The following is a 26029-nucleotide window of genomic DNA, read 5'->3' as shown; positions in this document are numbered from 1 at the left end:
TTAGCAAAACATGTAAATCGCGATAATTTATTCAAAAATACGGTACGAGTTATACATCAATAGTAATTTTTCAAAGAAAACATGAAAAAGTTGTTGTTAGAAAAACTTTTTCCCTGTAAAAGTGTCCATCTTCCGATGTATGGTTGACTTATTGGAAAATAGAAGGGCCATATCATTCTTTTTTCGGAATTTGAAAAAAATGTTTTTAGAAAAATGAATTTTAATTTTCTAAAGATTTTTTTCAATGAAATTTTGTTTTAAAAATTTGTTTGATTTTTTAATAAAAACATGCATTTGCTTCATTTTATTCTCCAACCAAAAATTTGCAGGTTTTATAGTTTTTTGAGTTAATATTTTTTTTAAATAAAAAAAGAAAAACTTAAAATATGAAAAAAATCACTCAAAAACTGTAAGACCTACACAATATTGGTTAGATAATGAAATGTAAGAAACTATTCAAGTTTTCATTAAAAAATATCAAACAAAGTTTAAAAACAAAACTTCATTGAAAAATAAATAATAAAAAATATTATAAAAATATTTCAATTCTGAAAAATTGGATATGAACATCCCTCACAACAACAACTTATTCATGTTTTCTTTGATAAAAATACATTTTTATGTATAGATTATCGCGATTTACATGTTCTGCAAACTTTTTTCTATTACGATACATTTCATGAACATGTCAAACGCGAGAATTTGCATACACAAATTTTACGAGTAAAACAATACTTTTTTCACACAAAACATACAAACATACAAACATGCTATGTATTCCAATAACTATCAAAAACTGGAAGTTGATGTCTGCAATAAAAGTTTATATTTTAAAATGATCTAACACATTGTCGAATACACTATATCACTATCTTGGCTTTATTTAAAATTAGAATTAGTAGTATTTTTTTCAAAGAAAAAATGAAAAAGTTAGTAGCTTAGAAGCCCTTTTTTTCTGTAAAACTGCTCATCGTCCAATGTGTGTGTGACTTGTTGGAAATTGTAAGGGCTATTCACAATTTTTTTTAAGAATTAAAAAAAAACGTTTTTGAGACAAATGAATTTCAATTTTTAATATAATAATTTTTTTCAGTGTAACTTTTGTTAACTTTTTGTATTGTATTTTTTTATGAAAATTTAAACTTTCAATTCTTTGACCAGATTTTTGTAGATATGATGGTTTTTGGGTTATAAATTTTCGTAAAAACTAAAAAAATGGCACTTTTCAAAAAGTAGTTTAATTTTTTTCCGACTATTTCGAGTATTCAAAGTTACTCAAATGACCCATGTCTTTACACCCATATCATTCCACTGCTATCTGATATGGTGCTGCCAATGGCCAGTCGAGTTGGCATGAAATTCATCATTGATTCACGTAAAGTTCCCGGTCCCCTGCCATTCGTTGAATTATAGCATCAAGTACGTCTCGTGTTTCATTATGAGTACGAAAAGAAGTTTTTCACTTTTTTTTCGCCGGAAAGAAGTTTTTCACGAGCACCTCAAGCTACTCCTTCTGGGTGATTGCCTGCTGCTCAGATACGGCCGGTCTCGTCTGACGCTCTCGCATAAAAATGTCCATTTTGGCCAGATTATTCTCCACCGTTTGGCCGGTTGCTTCGATCTCCCGGCTTAAGGAGCGGCAAAGAGATGATATTGTAAATACCAGATCGGCTATATCTGGCGGACACAAAGTGCCTCAGGATGTCCAACTCCTTCGCTGTGGAGTGGAGCTTGCAGTATGGAAAAATCATCAAGTTGCTTGACAGTGCTGCTGCTGCGAATCAACATCATTGAATTATTTTTGTTGTAGACTTAATAAACGTAAGATTTAAAAAAAAAAGTTCCTATAAATTGTCTTTCGTCGCCATCCGAAATTAGTTGATTTTTTTGAATGCATACGTTAACACTAAAATCGATGAAAAATGAATTGGAATTTTCGAGCAATCGGAAATTTGAAGAAAATTGTAAAATTTAAATCGTGCTTGCCAGGCGTAAATGCTCTGATTGAGCGAGTGATTTTTGAGCGTAAACAAAATCTAAACCACCGAAAAATCATAACTGAGTGCCGATACTCAGAAAGAAATAATACTGATCAGTTTAGACTCGCTAAAATATGGTTTTTATTCACATAACGTATATACATAGCGTTTTGTTTTTTGTGTCCCGCGTTAGACCTCTGACCATCTGGTCACTTTACTCTAGGAAAACGTTTTGTACATATTCCATCTGCCATGTGGCAACCTTGCCTTGTCTCAAAATAAAATCGAAATAATTCATCCGTATTCGTGGAGAAATTTACTCTCTATCATGTTCGAAGACCCAAAAGCAATTTTGAATAGTTGAAATTTGAATGAAAATTATTACTCAATGACGTTCAAATACATAGAAGACAAATCCCTGACCCTAACTTAACTTTTTTCCTAGAAATTTCCTTGCATTTCCACCAAAACTCTAACCATAATATAAAATCATCATTTGACATTATTTTCGTTCAAGATTTTCCCTACTAGCTGAGAATGTGTTACTTTTTCACACGGAGCACATATTCGATATGTGAGTACTTGATCAGTAGACAAATTTGGAATTTCTGAGAAAATTACACTATCGATTCCCTCAGGGCGCATTTTGTGAACTAATCAAACTAAAAAAGGGGGTATGTGGTAATCTCCGCATCTTCCATTCAACCGAATTTATCCAGCACTAGATGGGACCGAATCCGACCGAGCTACATTCTTTGTTTGAAAACACGCACTGTAATGTCATGACAATGTATTGCGCATTGACCTGACAATAGCAAATACTGTGTCGGAATTGCTCATGATAGCGTCTTACAAGGTGATGTATTCTTGCTCACGCCCCGTTTTTGATGATTGTGTTGTAGGAATCGCAGTCGTTCGTATGCGTCAACGATTCCAGAGTATTGTTTTTGACGTAGGACTACGTCTTACATTAAGGGTGCCAAATCAGGATTCTGGTGCAACAAGCTCCTAGTTTTGTTTACGATTTTGACCGAGAGTCGGGGAACGATTTTCCATAAACGGTCATTCTCGCGAAGTTTCATTTTTATCGCTGCAACTGTGTGCATCTGTTAGACGCGTGTTTGATGCTTGTTGAATGACGATGTACGGAAGATGCCTCTCGTTAAATACTCAGTGCAATGCGTGCATTGATATTGTTGGGATACTGAACCACGACTTCCTGGGTTTCCGGTTCCTGGCGGGGTTCCTTCGATGAATACCTTCGTCGATCCAGCAGGCCAACACTTCGAAGAAATACAGGGCCAATACACGTAATAATTGAACACGAGACTACTAGTGATTTATACAACTTTTATTCTCCACGGTTAATATCGAACTGTACAAATTTTATTGGACTTACATCTAACTATGATTTACAGAACAAAAAAGGTTGAATACATGAATTTGAATTCTATGCCCCTATTTCATGATAGTTATCTGCTCCACTGACAATTGCCAATATTGTTATCACATTCTATGCGCTACCAATACATGTATATACTAGCTCTACCTCTGTCATCATCGATGATTGTGGATGCTGAACGTGTTGCCAAATACCCGAATTATCTGCCATAATCAAAAAAGAGTTGGCAACTCTCGTACAGATATCAAGAAACAAATAGCAACATATGACCAATGAGTGTATTGTTCTCGCTAAGGCAAAAAAGAATCGTTGCGTCTCGAAATGATTCTACATAACCGCGCAAGCCATTAAACCTTTTCAGGGTCCCCGGAATTCTTGACTAAAGAGTTATTTATGAAATTTCGACGTATTCGCAAATAATATCCGAAATTATAAACCAACAATTTTCAAAAAAAAAAAAGATTGCGTAGTCCTACGTCCTCGGATACAACCCCTTGAATTTTTATGGATGGAAGTTCGATGAAGCAGACGTAGCGCCATCTGTCATATAAGAACGTAAATAAACTCGTTCTGTTTGAAAAACGAACGGTTAAATTATTTGCATATTGTTTATAGAAAAATACCAAAATTGTATTTAAAATAGGTGATGGGGGCTCAAATTGGGGTTATATGTATAGTTTGGGGCCAATTTGAAAAAAAAAATATTCAGATTTTTTTCACCCTAATCGATATTTAATATATGATAATCGCTAGCTTAGCAGTATCATATATATTTTGCGACCTATTTCAAGCCTACCAGGTTTTTTTTGCATAATTTCATCAAAATCGGTCGAACCGTTTCGGAGGAGTTCGACCACAAATACCGTGACACGTGGTTTTTATATATACAGATGAATAATTTCTCCAGGATAATTTGATATTGGTGCTTTTACAGGAATAAATTATTGTGGTTTTCTTTCGCATTTTTCTGTTTTACAAATTTCACATTTTTGTACAACTTTTTGTATAAATTCAGTCGTTCCTGAAAAGGAGTACTTTTTTATGATCAGTTGAGAGTTTTCTTTTACATTACGATGAGAAAAATTATGAATGTTTTTAATTTTTTCTAACTATTGTCCTTATTCATTCAGATCTTCAACTTGTGTTTGTGAAAATCTGACTTTATCAATTTTGAAATTGAATTGTTCGTTGGATATTTTTTGCATCTAATCGCTTACAAACCTCGGGTTCAAAAGGTGTTGAGGTGTATCTTTTAAAAATTGTGAGGTAAAATTTGGCTTGACAAATATGTGTCTACTGAATTCTTCAAAAGGAACGTTCAGTTCTTGTGATGATGTTTGTCCGATTTGGAAAATTAGTGGATTTCTGAAACCATTGATAAGTGCTTTGGTTGATGGAATGTACGAAGCGTCATCATTTTCGGCTGAGTTAATTGTTGGGGTTAGTGAGTTAATTTGGATGTGGGATAACGCCTTCTATCTACGTTGCTATTACGTTGGATTTTCCAGGTTTATAATGCATTTCATAATCATGCTCTTCCAAAAATGATTTCCAGCACTTTATTTTAGCGTTTTTTTTTGCGATAATGTGATGCTCAGTGAAGATTTTCAATTTTGAGAATGAAAATGCTTTAGAGTGATTTTTAAAAATTTGGCGATGACCATCTTCCCCTCTTAAAAGTTTTGACAAAGGTTCTGCAGTTACTACACAATTCTTGATAGAACGTCTGTAGTAACCAGATAGTCCAAGGAATGCTCTCTTTTCTTTAAAATTAGTTGTTTCTGGGTGTTTTTCAATGCCTCCAACTTTTTTTGGATTTGGTTTTAAGCCGTGTACTAGAACAGTAAAATCTATAAATTCAACTTAATTTTTCAAAATTTTGATTTATCAGGTTGAATTTTGAAATTTGCTTTACAGAGTTTTTCCAGTACAATGTTTAAATTATTCAAAAGTTCATTGGGTGTTTTTCAAAATATAATAATGCAATCGATTTACACGTGACATATTTTTCCAATGTGATCTTGAAGAATATCATCCATTACTCTTTAAAACAATGGATGGTGCGTTTTTTTCATCTGAACGGCATTTGAACGAATTCGTATTTACGTTATAGAAAAAAGCTGTTTTCTCGATGTTTGATATGGGTAATTGAAGAAATCCTAACGCAAGGTATTTGTTTTTTGGTACTATCCATACATGTGCGTTATAGGGAGAACGCGATAGTTTTATTTTACCATCGTTAAGAAGATTATTAATTTGTTTTGAAACTTCTGGATTTAAAGATTGCGAATAAGGATAGGATTTTCAATACACTGGATTGTCATCAGTTCTTCTTGTCTTTGCTTCTACTCTGGTGTTGAATGGTAATTTTTGATCAGGTGGTGGAAAAAAGATCCTGAAATGAGGTTAGTTTTTATGTGAACTAATTTTGTTCATCAGTATTTAGATGTTCGTTTATGATGTGGATTTTATTGATTTGTTGGAAGTTATGCTGGAAAAGTAGAATAATATTATTGCTAGCCATTATAATTTTTTCTCCAGAATTTTTCAATTTCATTCAGGGTATTATGACCTACAACTGCAGCGAATATTTTAAATTCAGAGAAATTTTATTATTTTGTCAGACTATGGTTTGAAAAATTTCTCTTGGGAATACTTGCTGATGGTTATGTTTCCTCCTACTGAAGAAACTGTAAATGATTGTGTTGCTTTTTGTGATATTTTTGAATAATTCTGCGTTTTCTGGTTATCGATCTTGAGTTGACTGATCGATATTATGATGACTCGCATTTTGTTTATAGCGAGGGGTCGCCTTAACTAGAGCGCAAGTCGTTTTCAATAAAAACAAAATTAAAATCGAATCTCCAGATGCTAAATCCTCGTATGTTCGCTCGAATTACACCAGAAACATTGTCCAAATTAGCTCAGTCGTACGTTCATTACTTAAATGATCGTCAAGGGAAACTGATTTGGCTCGAATCTCGCTAGCGTTTAATCGTATAATCCACTTTCACCAGGGGAACATACACTGTGTAGGCCATACTCTGTGTATGGCTCTCTATCACCAGAAAAAAAAAGAAACAGAGAAGAAAATGATAAAACACCAGAACCTGGGCCTTCTTCCCGACAACCTATCTTTATGCAAAATTCACCATTTACAAGCTCAATAAATCACTCGGCGGGAAATTAAACAAAGCTGAGCTGAGCCAAGCCCCGCAGGAAGGGGAAAATGATGCTCCAATGTAATCTCACACGAGCTTAAGGAGAATCTTTTTTACAGCTCGCATACATACTTGGCAAATGGGGATTATTTTGCATACGAAGTGCTGCTCTCCTCTCGGCACGGACAGGCGCGGCACACGAAACCGGAACATGAATGAAAGTGGAGAATTTTAATGCCAAAGCTTGTTTTTTGCCTCGGTGGAAAACTGCAAAATGCTAATGCTTTTCGGCTGCTCTCCTTTCGTTTTCGGGCGGAAAGTTGGAAGACCCAAAGTACACGTATCATTCGGTCCCGGGCGCGTCCCATTGCGAGGAATTCAAAAGTCGCCCGGGAAAGGGCATAACGATGAGAGTGAAATTCTCGTATTTAACGAAGTGATCTTTTACTTTCCCTCCATCCAGCAACAACAGCTGGAAACAATTCCTGTTCGATGTGTTGGGATCTAAGGAAACGAACAAAGGGAAAAGATGGGAGGCGGGGGCAGCAATAAAAGGATTATTTTATTTGAATATCCTTTCCCTGGCAGTGATTTCCTTTCCATCGTAAGATCCTTTTCTTGTGTGGCGATGTGAACTAGAATCTTACGACTAGCTGGGTTGGATATCGTATGCCAGGGAACCGATGGCCAGTGGGTTTGCAGGGTACTATTCGGTATCGATAAACAAAGTTAGTAAAACGGTTCAATTAGTTTGATTGTATTTTTCGATGGGCTCTGTTTGAGACCTTTTTTGAAAGGTGGGGTTAAAATAGTCACCTGATGGGGATAAAGTGGACACCTACACATTTTATACTAAATGGGACAGATTTATATGTTGCTTCATATCGGACAAAATACACGCAACACAAGAAAAACAATGTTGTAAGAGCAATTCAGTGGTAACTGAAGGGATTGAAAATTGATGGAAAATATATATTTCAAAAAAAAATATATATATATATATATATATATATTAGGCTGTCAAAAAAGTCCTGCGGTATTTTTTTTGAATTTTCATATGTTCATAACATTAGTTACAATCATCTGTTTTAAGTCAAATATGCGCCGTTTTGTTCGATGACTTGTTCCCAACGAGATGCCAACTTCATAATACCCCTGTTATGGAAGCTCGCTTCCTTATTGACAAAAAACTCGGATAGCCAATTTTCAGAGGCCTCTTTTGTGGCTAACTTCTGACTACCTAGCTCGTTCGCCATGGACAAAAACAGGTGGTAGTCACTTGGTGCAAGGTCCGGACTATACGGCGGATGCAAAAGAACCTCCCATCCGAGCTCCCGGAGCTTCTGGCGCGTCACCAAAGAAGTGTGTGGCCTGGCGTTGTCCTGATGGAAGACAATGCGGCCTCTGTTTATCAAAGATGGCCTCTTCTTCATGAGTGCTACCTTCAAGCGGTCCAGTTGTTGGCAGTACAGGTCCGAATTGAGCGTTTGGCCATAAGGAAGCAGCTCATAATAGATTATTCCTTGACAATCCCACCAAACACACAGCACCCAATCTCACCGCCATAACCCATTCTCACCCCCGTCGACGATATCTGTAAAGTATTTTCAAGCAAAATGTTTTCATACCGAACTTACAAGAGAAAATACAAAAATACAATTTTGTTTCACTTAATATCTAAAATTAAATTAAATGAAAAAAAGTTGATGGCTCTGGACCTAGGGAGCACGGATGGGATCATGACATAGGACTGTGATTGTGTGTAGTAGTTGCATTTTTTTTTTGACGTAGAACTATGTCTTTCATTAAGGGTGCCAAATCAGAAAACAGGTCACGTTTTTATGAAATAAAGTTAACGTTAATAACTATTTTTGCCGCGAACGGATTTTGGCGATTTACATACTAAACGAATCGGAAACTCTCTAAGATTTTTTTAATATGCTACACATTAGAATCCCCTGGTTTGCAAATGGTTAAAATTCATGAAAACTTTAAGCGTTTCCATTTTCCCATACATTTGTTCTGTCCATTTCTGTGCTTTCCCGAACGAGCTGTTAATAACGAGCAACTTATCAACGACCGACGGAGGGAAAATCGTAGGATTTGAAGTCTCCGTGAACAAAGAAAAAGTAGAAGAATGAAGGGGAATACTTGCCTAGAGTATGAACAGTGGATCTCACTGAGGCCAACTTTCATTCGGCATCGGACTGTTGAGCGTTCCAGTTCACTTTGCTTTCGCTGCGCTTCGATCTAAGATTGGACCCCACCAGTGGTAATCCAACTTGGATATCGTCGTTTGCTTTTTCTGTTCGTTATTCGTTATTCGTTATTCGTATCGTTTTTCTTCCCGCGTCATAAATTGGACGTTTCGCGTAGTGTGTGTTGAGCAAGAAAAAGTCACAGGAGGGTTGTGTCCGAGACACGACCGCATAATTGACGTAGGATTCCGTTAGGTTATCTGTTGATTTTGGATAATTACATCGTTAAACTCTTTGATAATGATTAGGTGGACCTGAAAAGGGCCGTTTTGTTTGGTTGTTGGGTATTGTTTGTTCATTCCACCAGTGTTTAACGGGTGATGATGACAGAAGGATGATAAATGGATGATTGGATGGTGCGTATCAGATAAAGGATACCGAAGTGGAACGAGATATGATGAGAACCGCCCTCTATGATCCTAGACGAGATGCCTCTTGTGATATGTATTGATGAAATAAAGAAAAAAAAATCACCAATGTAATATAAGATAAATATTAATACCGAACACAATTATCAATTTTTCTTATCAGTAAAAACACGTCACTTTAATATAGCGAAAATATATTTGAAATGGGAAAGGTAATTTTCTTTTACAATTTTTTTTTTTTTTTTATCCAAAATATATATTTTTATTAAGGCTCATATGGCGTCAACCTGACGGGGCCGGGAGTTCAATATTTCGACAATGTTTGCCCTATAACTATGTTAGTAATATGTAACCGATTACTCGCGGTTGGCTCGAGGTTAGTATTACAAGTGTTTTCGTAATTGTGATGTTGCTGTCTTCAATGATCTGTACCTGTGACCGACACGGGATACTTCCTATTGGGATGCAGCTGACCATTAATCAGCAACGCCCCCCTAGTCTGTACCCCATATCTAGCGTGGTGCGTCTTCTCGAGGAATCCAGGATAGAAGGGTCACTAGCCGGCGCAATCATCAGCTCGTGTAGAGTTGTCATGAGCGGTACAACCTTTGGCTTTAGTTGAATCGTCAATTGTACAATTTTTACTTTCTGATTGTTTATTCAACTCAATGCGAATTTTAATTGGACTAACAATACCTAATACTATATGTACACCTAATACTATATGTACTATATGTAGTGAGACTCTATGTTGTACGGGAAAGGGTTAACACAACGGCTCTCGTATAAAATTTTACACCTACCCTTGTGCTAAATTTTTCACAATACATGATCGGACATTGATATGGAGTTTCACGAAGCAACCAACATTAAAGTTCCAAATTTAAATTTTATTTGCTAGAATTATTCGTATCACTCTTCTTACTTGCAATATAAAAATGCCTCCGACTTTCATGTATTTGCAATGCCGATTTCCATCAGGCAGCTTGGTTTTGATGTCTCTGTTTGGGAATACATCTCGGCGGGAGCAAAAGCTTCCCCTACTTTCATGTATTTGCAATGCTGATTTCCCCTAGGCAGCTTGGTTTTGATGTCTCTGTTAGGGAACCGCCGCATGTGTCGTCAATTTCGACCAATCTGAAGTGGGTATTTCCGTTAGGATAGGGGTTGAGATTTTTCAATTGTTTGATAGTTAGTTTAATGATATATATTATTTTATTCAATACAAAAAATTGTTATGGAGTGCCAAAATCGATTGACGCAAAAATTTCATCAATCCGTCATGAAATGACTGAGCAATAAGCGTTTGAAATTGGACAATTTTCGCGATGTACTCGATTCTCGATTTTCAATTTGTACCCCAATATGTTCCCGAAAGACGTAATCCTACGTCAAAAGAGGGAGGCAGGCTCTAGCCCTGCAAAAAATGAACGCATTGCCAGGGGCAATAAAATTTCGAAGCAAGCGTCTTCTAATGATGCACGCGATGTTGGTGCAGTGAAAAGCGCTCGCACTGAACTGAACCTTCGCGAGTGTGACACCGCGTCGAACAACAGCCAAGTAGGCGACTTCGGCGCGTCGGTCGAAAATGTAAGCGCCGTTATGTGCGATTCACATAGAACGTCACGGAAAAGAACGTCTACGTTCCGTTAACGTCTCCACCAATTCACACATGCAGTCAATGCTTGCACCAGCACCGTCACGTCAAATGTCAAACGAATGATTTATTCAATGTTATTCATGGTGTCGCCATCTACAACAATTTTGAATTGCAATGCCCTCTTTCAAATCAGCATGCCTAGAATCAGTCCTAAATTTAGAAAAATTCAGTGAAAATCATTGAACTATATTATTTAAATGCCTAAAACCTGTAGTCCCGACCCTTTTTTAACAATAATAATATATAGACTGTTTTTCTCAGCTAGTCGTGAATTGATTTTGACTGAGAAATTTGAAACTGGGAGATACGTTGGCATAAAAAATGCAGCCAAAATCAAAACAAAAGCCGAGACACAAAGCCCAGACAAAAACCCAACGAGCCGTCCGTCTCCGTCAATTATTCTTTTCTACAAATCCTGCCGGTCGTTTTCGTTGAACGTATGCTGACGGGTCGTTACGTTGCCGGTGTATGTGAATGTTTTCATATGAATTGCATGGTACAATAACTGACGTCACGGAACGTGACGGGACGTGAACGTGACGTGGATGTTGTATGTGAATCGCACTTTACCCAGGCAGCAGCCAAAATCAAGCTCCCCCCGCTGGTGGTGAAGGCGGTCGCTCTTGACAAACTCATCAGCGAATTCGCATCGATGGGCGTTACAACAGAGTATAAGCTGCGTGGCATAATTAAGACTTTTTCCAAGCAGTTAACATTGTTTGTTTTCCGTCATCATAAGGGCTTCGTTGGTGCCTTTGAGAATGCATCAATGCATTAAACTGACGTTATGGCGAAGCAGGCGTTAAGGTTGCGCGCCAAAAAAATGTTTGGGGTGAACCAAGCATTTTGAATGTCCTACTGGAATGTTAAAAGTTATTTGGGTTCGCGTGCCAGTCGCAAATATGCCTTCAACTAGGATTGCATTTGCGCTAATCTTGATCATAATGAAGCAGTGCTACTGTTTTCGAGGTTGTTGATATTAACAAAAGAGTTTATTTCGCTTGTTTAGTCACCAAGAAAGTAAATGTCGTTCTGGAATTTTGTATGTGATTAGGTTTCGCTTACCAGTAGCAAAACTTCCTCCACTAAGGGTGACAGCTGCGCTTCTCTCGAGTATGAGGTGTAATGCAACTTTTTTCGAGGTCAGTTATATTAACAGAAGCATTTCTTTTGAGAATAGCGCAAAATGACGGGAAGTGTTCATATTCCTAGTAGTTTCAAGCCACCAATGTAATGGCTTTGTATGCATGCTATGGCGAACACTTGTTTGGCACTTGGTTTACGTTGTACGAACGATTCCTAGAGGTGCGATTCCACTGAGGCAATACTAAATAACATGTAGCATGATATTTGATACTTGCAAGTGTTGTCATTGTTGTTGTTTCCATGCGGTGCCAAAGATATATCGATGTAGTTATGAGATGTGGAATAATGGTGCATGTATATAATCGACTGTAGCCGAGTCTATGCCTATTGCGAAAAAGGCCACCGGAATAGCGATTGAGGTAAATTTTCAATACATTGACATTGCGACATACGATCAGTGTATTGTTTTGCGAGGGCAAGAATGAATCATCAACCAATTATCGTCAACTGATTCTACAATGAAAAAACCATCTCAGATATTATTCTACTAAAGCAGTTGTTTCTAAAATTTCACAGCATTATAGAATAATATCCGAAGGTATAAACAAGCGACTTATATAAAATAACAGCGTAGTTCTACGTCAACAATGCGGTCGTATCTTGTACACAACCTCCTATAATTATTTTTTTTATCTGTATTATAGTGACTTTCAACTCATTTGGCTGGTTCGTCACTTTTTACTTCCATTTTTGGAAGAATGTCGGGAGTGAGAATTGAACTCGGGACCTTTAGCGTGAGAGGCATGGATGTTACCACTACGCCAGATCGCCTCCAGTAGTTGCATTTGAATTGAGTCCCTTCTGTTCATTCGAGTATGCAGAAGAAGACAAGGAGTCATTTTTTATCATTTTTAAACACAAGTCTAAACAGTTAAGATCTACATAAATATAAGCCTTAGTCAAACACATCTATGATTGACTATGTTATATTATAGATAAAAATAGCATTTCCCCTTCGTTGCCGCGTTGTCCGGAACATTGTTTGTTTAATAATAATTTAATAGGTTTATAGCCAGATGATGTGATGCATGATTTCTATGGGAAAATATTTGACATTTCATTCGATTACGTTGACTGGTGACGGGACGTTGTATCTGTAGCGCACTTAGCTCGTGATATGCCTCGACTCACATTTTGTCCTAACGCCAGTATGTAGGCAAAAAGAATGCTCGTTGCGTCGGAGAGGAAAGCAAGTGGTCGGTGCAATCGAAAAAACATACCCATTTTAATCGTCAAATTGTTAAATTTTTTTCAACCATATTTTTTGCTAGCGTTTCGAGAAAAAAATTGCTGGATAAATTTTCTGTCTAAAGGGTGTGTCACATCAAATTGCATCACGGAAAAAACGCTGTAGAAATTCGCTGTAGAAATTTTAGACAGTAAAATAAAAACTATTAAACAACTTTTGGCATTTTCTTTTTATTCATACTTCGAGCCCAAGCCCGTATGCTCGCACCTTCCTCTTTACCCCGTCCATAAGGTTCTGTACAACGTCAGGTTGTAGTTTTTTTTGAACAGAAATCCATTTTCTCTTAAAGTCCGCCTCCGATTTGACAACTTTTGGGTTCTTCCGGAGGGCCTGCTTCATAATCGCCCAATATTTCTTTATTGGGCGAAGCTCCGGCGCGTTGGGCGGGTTCATTTCCTTTGGCACGAAGGTGACCCCGTTGGCTTCGTACCACTCCAACACGTCCTTTGAATAGTGGCACGAAGCGAGATCCGACCAGAAGATGGTCGGGCCCTCGTGCTGCTTCAATAGTGGTAGTAAGCGCTTCTGTAGGCACTCCTTAAGGTAAACTTGCCCGTTTACCGTGCCGGTCATCACGAAGGGGGAGCTCCGCTTTCCGCAAGAGCAGATCGCTTGCCACACCATGTACTTTTTGGCAAACTTGGGTGGTTTCTGCTTGCGAATCTCCTCCGGAACGCTGAATTTGTCCTCTGCGGAGAAGAACAACAGGCCCGGCAGCTGACGAAAGTTCGCTTTGACGTAGGTTTCGTCGTCCGTTACCAGGCAATGCGGCTTCGTCAGCATTTCGGTGTACAGCTTCCGAGCTCGCGTCTTCCCCACCATGTTTTGCCTTTCGTCGCGGTTAGGAGCCTTCTGAACCTTGTATGTACACAGGCCCTCCCGCTGCTTGGTTCGCTGGACGAAAGAACTTGACAAATTCAGCTTATTGGCGACATCCCGGACCGAACTTCTCGGATCACGTCTAAACTGCTTAACTACGCGCTTGTGATGTTTTTCACTGACGGAGCATCCATTTTTGCCGTTCTTCACCTTCCGGTCGATGGTTAGGTTCTCGAAGTATCGTTTTAGTACTCTGCTGACCGTGGATTGGACGATTCCCAGCATCTTACCGATGTCCCGATGTGACAACTCCGGATTCTCGAAATGAGTGCACAGGATTAATTCACGACGCTCTTTTTCGTTCGACGACATTTTTCCAAATTTACGAAAAATTGACAGTGAAGCATGGCCAACGTGATATATACACTCTTATCTGATTATAAGCGAAAGCTGAAGATATAATTCCTAAAAATTAAATTTCTACAGCGTTTTTTCCGTGATGCAATTTGATGTGACACACCCTTTAATTATATACAACACAACCCATGTCGCAATAACGATTTTAAGTAATTTGCGTTTGAAAACTATTAATGAATCGTTACTTTTTTCGTAGAGTTTCGTAGAGTCAAAAACATAGTCGTACAGCAGTAATAGGTACATTTTAATTATTGGCCCAAAAGATCTGTGCAAAATTTCGGCTCAATCGGACATGATTTAGGGGTGCCTCAAAGCGCTTGATTTTTTGACCCTCGAAAATCTCCCCAAGGGAGTACTTGAAATCGGGAGTCGTTTTTCGTTTTTCCGTATGAATTATCAATTTTCCACATTTTTTTTTTTTGAATAAAAGTAAAAGTAAATGAGATAATATTTATTATCGTGCAAATCAACATTTCGCAGGAAGTCCCACATGGAAAATCAAGTCGGTCATTTTGATTGGCACCCCAAGCCATACGTTTTACGTTGTATTCCGAAAAAACGACTAAGTCGAACTTTTTTTTTCGAGATGATAGTAGATCTCGACGTTTCATGCAATTATAATGTACATGTACATGGTCGATTTTTGAAATTTGACATGACTATTTTCACGGCCACCCTGTATGTATATAAGCGATTCTTAAACGAAAAAAAATAGTTTTTTTTCAAGTGCTTCAATTTTGCTGAAAATTGCAGTCGTTGGCCACCAGCCAAAAAAAAAAATAGACCCGTATTTTTGTATTTTTCGTTTGTCGATTATGGTGCTTACTCTTCAAATAGGGTGACAAAAACGAAGTGACATTTGACTTTTTTTTAATGTTTTAATATTTTCAGCAGCAATTAAAAATTGGACGGATTTCCAACTATGTGTATGTCATTAGAGTATGGGGAAATGGGGTGCGGCCCAAGAAGGAAGCGGGACTTGATTCTCAAACCAGGAAGATTCAGCTAATATTTTGATAAAATTATAGTTTCATTCAAACAAAAAAAAAAGTCGTGAAATATACAGAAATTGCCATACATGATAACATTTAACCAAATTATGAAAATATCATAAATAAAACTTTACTGTTATGAATAATTAATTATTGAAAATATTTTTGATTTTGTATATTTCCCATGTGGATTGGAAGTTTTCGAAATGCTATACAACCCATTCTCGAGTTATGCAGAAATTTGTGTTTCATTTGCATGGGAGAGTGTCGAACTACCATAGAAACGTTTATCGATCCCTGAAACCGCTATATAGTTTGATTCCATTTGTTTGATTAGTTCTCGAGTTGTTCAAACCAACCTAAAACCATCATATGCCAAATTTGGTTCCATTTGCTTGACTAATTCTCGAGCAATGCAGAAATTTGTGTTTCATTTATATGGCAGTCCCTCCTAAGAGAGGGGGAGGGGTCTCGAACTATCATAAGAACCTTCCCTGGCCCCAAAAAACCCTACATACCAATTTTCAGGTCGATCGGTTCAGCAATTTCCGAGTCCATAAGAATCGGACAGACAGACAGACAGAAATCCATTTTTATAGATATAGATATTTTATTCAGACATCTTGATTTCGAGCTACAACTTTTTTTAAGTTCAATGTCTCATATGAAAAATCAGTTGCAATTAAAATTTGTCATATTATAATGAAAATTGTAATTTTGGGCTGTGGCCAGCATATGGACAAGGTTTAAGAAAATGCATGCAATTGCACAGATTTAAATTTTGAATTTCAGCGTAAAGAAGGATTCTGGATAGCTTCCAGGCCCTGAACTTCTACAAGGTCATTGCCAAAGGAGATGCTTCCAGCAAATTTAGGTTTGTTCGAATTTGCAGCTGCGGACATAAAACCAAAGTTCACGTCACAAACAAGACAATGGGCTCGAAAATGTACAGGGAAGAGTGCCTGCAGAAACTTTTCCTTCCGTTTATAGAGGCTCACAAAGGTTCAGTGAAGTTTTGGTCAGATTTGACACGCTGCCACTACAGCCGAGAGGTGCCTTAGTGGTATCGTGATAATAGGGTCGATTACATTGAAAAATACCTGAATTCTCTCAATTGCTCCCAATTCCGCTCACTCTAAAATATTGGGCAATTGTCTGGCAGAAATTGGAGAAGCGTACCAAATATAACACTGTGTAATTCGCAACTGAGTGAAATAAACAAAAAAAAATAACAACAACATTTTTTTATAGTGCGAAATGTCACCTTTCCAACTAAAATAAATTCGAAATTTACTTGATCGATAAATTACGAGATATCGTTCTATGACGTGAAAATAATGAATAGCTTTTTTTTTCTAGTAGGTCTAATAATAATTTTCAATTGAAATCTACACTATGTCGGTATTTCAATAAAAGTAATCATGCAATGTAAACTAATTTGACTCTTCATAATTGGATCCACCAAGGTGTTTCAGGAATCTGAGATTGAGCAACTGTTTTCTGTCGAATTTCTTTGATATATTTTTATCGATTTTTTTCCTACCATGGTTATGTATTGTGGATGGCGAGAGCTATACTTCTCCATACCCATTTTCTTAGAATCCAAAACAAGATTCAATTTAGTATTCAAAGTCTGGTCCCCGCTCCGGCTCCATATTCACATTCCAGTCTGCCTGGACTGTTTTCACTCATGAATAGCCACAATGAATATTTCATGGGCCACTATACCGAATTGGAGAAGAAAAGTTCTACCACTCCCACGTGCTGCTTTCCATCTCGGCTATCGGTTTGTGTTGTTGATCCTTATTTTTGAATACGAGAACAGATAGAAGTAACGTAATTTAAACAACACCAGAAGATGATCAACATCGTTCCACCTAGGAGCAACGCAGATTCAGGGCAATCAAATCTTCTGCCCAACACTTGTTGTACATTATTCAACACACCCCGTAAATCCATTATCCCGATGTAACATGGTTCTTGTTTCTTGGATTTCGTTTCAGGTGCACTTCAAGTGCAGCGGCAGCAGCAAGCCTCCCCCCTCGGTGGAGGAATCCCACGTGGATCCCCACAGTGGGGTTCACTTTCAGGAAGTGATAGCGACCATCTCGCGGGATTTGGTGTACGAGTATTTTGGGAAGCCACCCTTCAAGTGCGAATGCCACGCCTGGTCGCCCCGGGGCAAAACCATCAGCCAGCCGGCCTCGATTGTCGTTGCCTGTGAGTACATGTAAAACCATAAAGCATAAATGTTCAACGCTCGACAGAAAGATTGAGATCAGTAATCAAATTGGTTATTTTTCTTCTCGAGGCAATCGACTGTGAGTCATGAATTGTTTGTTTAGAAAAAAAAAGTTCTCTCAAATCACAACACGTTTGGCATAATATTCAATTCCCCCGTCGACGGACGTCTCAAATCGTCATAATCATCACTTCATTCATCTCACTTCGTAAGAATCGTCGCTTTGGGAGCATAACTTTGGCGGCGCATGAATTTGAATTTCGAGAGTTGAGTCGTAGTTTGAACTTTACTGACTTTGTCCCATTCGACGCATTGTGCTGAGGAGGCAAACTTCGGAACCATTCGATCCGGTGGAAAGGTGGTGATGAGGACGGTAACATAGAAGAAAACTTTTCATTCATCGCGCCGAGGCTCCTCCACAAGAGCAAGTTTTGCAATTGAATTATGATGAGTAGTCCAAACAGTCGCTTTTGTGTTTGGTTTTTGACCACAAAAGTTTGATCCGTGGAGTGAGATGGCTGGCCCAGATTGGAGACAGATCGTGACTTTCAATAGGGGCTTAATTACTGTAAAATGATGTTAAACAGCTTATTGTTGCATGGTGACGGACAAATTCGTTCCCAAAATGATGGTATTTAAACACGACTTACATATTTTGTTTCGTCGCCCCGACTTTCTTGTGTGTTACATAAAATCCATTAGGCCGCAAGTGTGGTAATGAATTGGGCTTCCCACGAAAAGCGGCTCATGATGGCAACTAATTCACCCTACTTAAGGCAGCACATGTGTCGGTTTTGTGGAATTTAAGACAACCGAAGGGAATTTGTAATTAGAGTTCAGGAGTTCAATGTTCGCCGCAAAAGCCATACAAAGAAGCAATTTAATCAGCCGCACTGTTTTCTTAACAAACCGTCGGCAGACCGACCGCCCCCCTAGTGTAATATGACCCCGAAGGGAAGAAGCGCACAAAAAACCCAAAAGTGAGGGAATATACACTGTACGCGAAGGAGGAATTTAAAACGGAAGCAGGAACACACGACCAACAGTTCTTCCTCCGGAGTTATTTGCCCACATTTTAGCACGCGCTGAATCGAACGCATTATTTACCATACAAATGATGGCAGTAGCCGTTTTCCCTGGATCCCATGCTTTGCTCACCTCCCCCCCCCAAACCGGCGGCGCTGGATTAGAACCGCTGGCGACAACAACGCGTCGTTCTACAGGGAAACAGGAAGTGAGGGGAAATGCAAGTACACTTTTTCCTCCTTCAATGGCTGCCCGCGGCATGATTCACTTGTTGTGGGTTTGGTGGTAGACGCGCAATTTGAACTTCCTCCGGCTGTTAGCTGTTCTGGGGGTTCCCTCCTATTTCGCTCCTTTTGTTCTTGGCTTACTTTGGTTTCATTCAGGCTCAAGGAAGCCCGCCAAATGGTGACCGTTGGTGAGGGTGACTTTGGGTGGAATTACACCACTTTGTCTTCTCAATTGACAGGTACTTAGTTTTTCGTTGAGGCACGTAATTCGGAACCAACCGACTTACAGCTGAATTACATGAAGTGGATTTTAATTGAGTAATAATTGAATCGTTTGTTTGAGAGACTCCATAAGGCCATTTGACGCGCTTGTGAGATTAGTCGTTTTCTGTGTTTCCCATAATTTCGAACTGGACTTCCTATTTGTTACCATCAGGTTCAGTTATCACACCCCAAACATATTATGTGAATCCACATTTTCAACAATATGATATATGGAAGAGGGAGAGGACAATTCCACAGTTTTGACGTAGAACTACGTCTTTCAGGAAGGGTGCCATATCAACAAACAGGTTTTTATGTAATAAAGTTAACATTAATAACTATTTTCATTGTGAACGAATTCTCATGATTTGCATACCAATCGAATCGGAAATTCTCTAAGATTTGTTTGATATGCTATACATTACAACTCGCTAATCTCCGAACGGTTTAAATTCATGAAAACTGGAAGAACTTTCTTTTTTCCCATACATTTATTTTGCCGATTTGTATGCTAACCCTACCCGTATTTCGAATGCTTATAACTCGAACATTTCTTAATAGATCGGAAAGATGTTTGCATCAATTGATAGGAAATATTTCTAAGCGTCTATCGCAATTAATAAAATATTATTTTTCATGAGATGAACAATTGAATAACTGAAAAATGTCAAGCGTTATCTAAACGCCCTAACTGCCAAGCCTTGATTGGCCCGATTTACGGTTTCCCCAACACGGACATCAGAATCGATGTACCTGTGAAAATCCGCTCTGCAAATATACATGCAAGTCGGGGGTATTTTTATTCCCACCGAGCTGTTTCCCTAACAATCAATGTGCCTGAGGGAATCCGCTTTGTCAAAACATGCAAGTCGGAGGTATTTTGACGTAGAACTACGTCTTTCATTAAGGGTGCCAAATCAGAAAACAGCCACCAATGTATGGCTCTGTATGCATGCTATGGCGAACGCTTGTTTGGCGCTTGGTTTACGTTGTACGAACGATGCCTAGCGGTGCGATTCCTTTAAGGCAATACTAAATAACATGTAGCATGATATTTGATACTTGCAAGTGTTGTCATTGTTATTGTTTCCATGCGGTGCCAAAGATATATTGATGTAGTTATGAGATGTGGAATAATGGTGCTGGTGCAACATGTATATAATCGAGTCTAGCCGAATCTATGTCAATTGCGAAAAATAAATAAATAAATAAATAAAAGCGTTCGAGGTAAATTTTCATTGCATTGACATGAAATAAATTGCGACTTACGATCAGCTAGTGTATTGTTTTGCGAGGGCAAGAATGAATCATCAATTAATTATCGTCAACAAATTCTACAATGAAAAAACCATTTCAGAGATTATTCTACTAAGCAGTTGTTTCTAAAATTTCACAGCATTATAGAATAATATCCGAAGGTATGAATAAGCGACTTATATAGAATAACAACGTAGTTCTACGTCAACAATGCGGTCGTATCTTGGAAACAACCTCCTATAATTTTTTTTGGTGTTGAGTACTTTTGTACTCGCTAAATATTTTGGTAGTCCTAGGCATCATATTAAACGTAAAAGGATGTTCATCAAATTTATGTGTAACGAAACACATAATGGGCCTGTTCCGGATTCTACACATACGGTGGCAGCCGTAATAACGTTGTATACAATTCACTTCGTTTTCACCGTGAAGTGACTTTCGTGATGAGTTCATCCGTCGTGACAACTTTGATGAACTCGGTGTTATTATGAATATCACGATACTGTCACGTCACGGGGAAAAACAAGTATATTTGTCACTTGTGTTTCAGATGGTGAAAGCTAGTCACGCGGAATGGAGTAAGTTTAATTTTGGATTTCTTTAGAATTTTTGCTATCATTTTGAATCTTGTCTTGCTTTTTAAGAATGAAAAGACAAGCAAACAGCAATTTACCAGCTTGGTGACATTTTTAGAATGAAATCCTGACGTACCCAGAGGATGTGAATTTGTTTATTTGGATTCGATAAATGCGCTATGGGATGTAATTGAAGACTAAAAATGTAGCTTCTATAGACCGATTGAAACATGGCGAAAGGTCTAATTTCGATTGTCCTAAATGAATAGACTTTTTTTGTTTCTATTTTAAGGATTAGAATAACAGAGAGTTGCAACCCCATAAAATGGTAATGGAGGCCACTGGCCCCAAAACGATAATTCTGATTGATTATGTATAATATTGATTTGTTGATATTTTGAATATAAAATAATAACTGTAATGTTTTCCAACATTGCAGAGCTGGTTTTTGTAATTCAAATATTCGCCATTGGTGGACAAGACCCGAATCAGGACGATAGTTACATCGAATAAGGCCATTGATCTTCTGTTTTTACGTAATACGTATAACGTAATCTTACGTCTTCTGTTACTTTCAACGATAATGTTTTGAAGAAATACTTTTTAGGTTTCAAATAAGGAAAAATGAATCTATCATTGCAAAGCCTTTAAATTAATAATTTTTAAATTATTCTCTAGTTCTTTTCCCATAATTTTGATATCCGTTCAAAAGAAAATCTGAATCATTTTCTGCTTTTGGCAAATTCCTTGAAACTCATCAGATGTTTCATATGAAAATTATGCTTCTGACCGACGCTACTTACCAGTTCCTGTTTAAATAACTATATCAAACCTCATGTCCCGTATATCAAATTACGAGAATGGGAAGGATAAGTGGATTAAACTTCAGAATCCCATATGGGAGTAGCTCAGATGCTACTGATCATGAGATGGATAAATTCGAGTTTATTCTGAGATATAGAAGATATTATTATTCATCAAAATTGTGGAAACGGTTCTTAGAAAATGATTTTAACGTTGACCTATACTAAATACTTCTCACTATTCAAACGTGTAAGCAGAGCTGAATACAAGAGTATGCGAGATATCGATTATTAAACTCATGATAGTCATGTTTTATCTCTAGAGTAATTTATAGAAAGAGGAAATAAAATTACATTCCCGAATGTTCAACAACTACATTATTCAAGAGCAACCAAGTATTCCTCCTCATCTTTGAACCAACGTTTGATTCAGCAAACTAACGCACCAAGTAAACGGTTCATGGAATGAGTCCGAATAGTTTGCATTGAAATACCGAACCATCGAGGTATAATCGCAAACATGTCATTCTAAAACATACTTTCAATTAAATGGAATATTATCTCATATACTTATTAATTTTACCTACATAACGTTCAAACGTCCGAAATTATGCAACCGACATAACGGTCAAATGCCCGAAAGTATGCAACTGACATGTCTCTAATAAACGGGAATGAACTCTTTCACTTCACGGAGTCTATTTTTACACGCAACTGTCCGTGACAATGATGATAGACATAAAAAGATTAAGTGAAATATCAGTGACGTAAAAGCGTTTGTGGCAGTGATGTTCGTGATCAAGCCCAATGTGTTACAAAAATTTCGATGCATTCTAAAATAATGTTCGAAGTGGTAAACAAGTGGATTGCATAATATAATTGCGAAGTTCTACGTCGAGAATATGCGGTCGTGTCCTAGGTACAACCCCTTACAATTTTTTTATTTGAAGCCTTACTATGCCTTTTTTTCCTATGCCAATCATGCATTCTGTGGCAAGCACAACGATATGTTTGTTGCTCAAGGGTTATGAACAAATTTTCAAAATACTTCACACAGTGGCGGGATTCGAACTCTCCAACCTTCGGCTCGGAAAACCGACGCGTTTAACATCTGCGCTATTGCCAGATTTTACCAGTTATTGCCAGCGCTATTGCCAGATTTTACAGTCAAGTAATATATAAAATTATGTTTTTTGCAGCTGTTAAAAAAGGTTGTGAGGCATGTGGATATTGTATATTCACTAAATGAAATAGGTTAAGGAAACAGGCTTTAGCAGCTCATGGCGGATCACTTCTTCTTTATCCCTTCTTCTTCTTCTTCTTCAATGGCACTAACGTTCCTAGAGGAACTTCGCCGTCTCAACGTAGTATTACTTGCGTCATTTTTATTAGTACTTAGTTGAGATTTCTATGCCAAATAACACGCCTTGAATGCATTCTGAGTGGCAAGCTCTAGAATACGCGTGATCACAGTGCAAGTCGGAGGAAATTTCTTTGACGAAAAATTCCCCCGACCAGAACGGGAATTGAACCCGAACCCCCGGCATGTTAGTTATGACGCTAACCACTCGGCCACGGGAGCACCCAATCCCAAATACAGATTACTTTGGCACCGTAGATATTCGGCGTTGATGTTCCTGGTTGGCCGTGCTTCACATCCCATCTTCCACGTTTTGGATTGTCGTAGAGAATCCATTTTTCGTTCCCGATTACAATTCGATGCAAAACAAGTAGAAGGGTCTGAGCCTATGGGAACGGACGGTAGTTTGACGTAGGACTGTGATTGTTCAGAACGGTAAATGTAATTCTTTTCATTGTTCAGACATCTGTTAGTGTAACTTAGACACATAACAGGGCGGAATGGTAGATGAGGTATATGAGGATAAGCAAACAAAAAAATATATATATCGTCATTGATTACATCGAATATGAATTTTATGGGGAACAAACTAAAAACAATTTGAAAATACTTACGATTCCATTATATTTGAGGTAAAAAATACTCATGAAACGATTTCGTCATATTTTGAGGTAAAATACACATGAAATTCGTTCTAATCAAATCTATCCTTTCGAGCATTAAACAATTCAAACGAAACGCCTATTCTAGTTTTCGTATAAATGAGGTTTTTCATCTGCCTACCAAACGCCACTTTTGTCTTGCAAATCCCGTTCGTTTGTTAAATCAGTATTCACGTTTTTCGGATGATTCGAGCTCAAGTCGTATTAATTCTACTGCTCAATCTATAATAGAAGGAATTGATTCATTGAGAATTATGAATATGAGTCTTTAAGACTTAAGATTATTAATATTCCATTTCGTTTCATTTTTGTGATGCGATGTAATGCCGATCTCAAGAAGTCCTTGAATGATAATCGATGCCACCCCCCTAGTATTGGTATCATTTTCGCTGTACAATTGCCCATGTTGCCGCAGCCCGAAAGACACTCGCTTAAGATGTTCGTCACCCCGTCATACACAGAACTCATTCACTAACTGGACTTTCTTCAGCTGGACTTATTTATAACTGGGCGTACGTTAGCCCAGTTAGCAAAGCAGTTATGTATCAACAATAGTTGTCATTTTCAATTTGAAGTATAGCTTTCGCTGTTTTGCAGTCCAGTTAGCGAGAGAAATTCGATAATTGTATTGATTGCCAAAACGTACAAAATCGAACCTCACTTGTGGTCTATCGATGTGAAATGGATACATGCTTCAGTCGTGTAATGATGCGGGACTGCTACGATCGGAAATAAGATGCACACACTCAACAGAGTATCGGTAAGATTCAATGTGCTCGTGTTTGGGCCCTGTTGCTGGAAATTAAATCATACGGCAAAATGCACTAACGATCACTGTATGGGCGACACTTTCCCCGTTGCATCGATGAAATCTTGCATGAAATTTGAGTGATGTATGAAATCTTGCATATGATTTCTTATTAGATTCAAGTAAGGTCTTGCTCGACGTATTTAGACAGTGACCAGGTATGCTATAGAGGTCCTCGCGTTAGTGTTAGTAAATAGCGTGCAAAATTACCCGAATTTGTATGGATTTTTTTCATTCTTTATAATTTAATGAAAAATGAATATATATTTCTTCCCAAAAAGCTTCATATTTAATGTTGAAATATATGTTGTATAGGATTTCATACATTTTTCCAATGAATTCACAATGGAAAAAAAGATTTACCAACGTTTCTCTACTGCAGTCTGATACGACCAGCATCGTATACCGTACATATTCTTTTATGTGAACTACTATATCATACTATAAATCACCAGCAGCGATTGAAAAACTTGAATCGTCCATGTAACTTGATGATAATCAATTTTCAGGAGGATCATCTATTTGTTTGACATTTTTGATTAGCAAAATGCACGTGCTTTCTGAATTAAACCACGTTAAAAGTTATGACTTTATAGTTAACTTTTTCCTCGAGCTCAATTCTGTGAGAAAAATTACCGGAAAAACGTGTTTGAATCAACAAAATTTATAAATTTGTTAAATTTTATGAACAAAATGCCGTGATTCTGCAAGCTATTTTATCTGTGTGAGTAATTTTCGTGTGCGATACAAAATATCTGGCACACCTGTAGTATATGACGTTGGGTCTTGCTAACTTGTTTGATAGAATGAACTATTGCACACAATTTTATGTTGCATACAACATTCATGGGAACGAAAGAAAAGTTGAAAGAAAGAATGTATAATACATGATTCATCTTCGCATTCGCTCGCAAAACAACCTCTATTATTTCCTCAATTGCTCACTTGTTTGATTATTTCCACTGTTGATACCTAAGGCGAAAAATTTTTTGGATAAATTTACCGTCTAATGGTATATGTTATAACATATATCGTAAGAACGATTCTGCGTAATATGCATTTGAAAACTCTTAATAAAACGTTACATTTTTCGTAGAGTGACCCCCCTATATAGAAATCAAAGACGTACTCCTACGTCAAAAGACTAAATTTTTCCGACATGCGAAATCGCCGTTCTACATTCCTCGTTTTCAATTCGTAAGGAACATTCCCATTCCCTCACTTTTGGATGTATCCCGTGGCTTTGAGTCGTTTTGAAATAGCTTGTTACTTCCAATAATTCTTCAAGCTCATCTAGTTGCCACTCAATGAAATTAGAGACTGTCTTTGTTAGATTTTATGAAAAGGTTATTTG

The 26029-nt window shown here is 37.7% G+C and overlaps 1 protein-coding gene across 1 annotated transcript in view; it reads left to right on the top strand.

Moving 5' to 3' along the window:
• LOC129776042 (netrin receptor unc-5-like) overlaps positions 1-26029 on the top strand; it is a 413378-nt gene that overhangs the window by 116623 nt on the left and 270726 nt on the right. Inside the window, exon 4 of the mRNA XM_055781415.1 lies at positions 17455-17671. Within this exon, the coding sequence (XP_055637390.1) occupies positions 17455-17671 (217 nt within the window). The remainder of the gene's footprint in view (positions 1-17454; positions 17672-26029) is intronic.

The sequence above is a fragment of the Toxorhynchites rutilus genome, chromosome 3 (genome assembly GCF_029784135.1).
Source record: "Toxorhynchites rutilus septentrionalis strain SRP chromosome 3, ASM2978413v1, whole genome shotgun sequence".
NCBI classification, from domain to species: Eukaryota; Metazoa; Arthropoda; class Insecta; order Diptera; family Culicidae; genus Toxorhynchites; species Toxorhynchites rutilus.
This window is presented reverse-complemented; position numbering and strand designations above follow the sequence as displayed.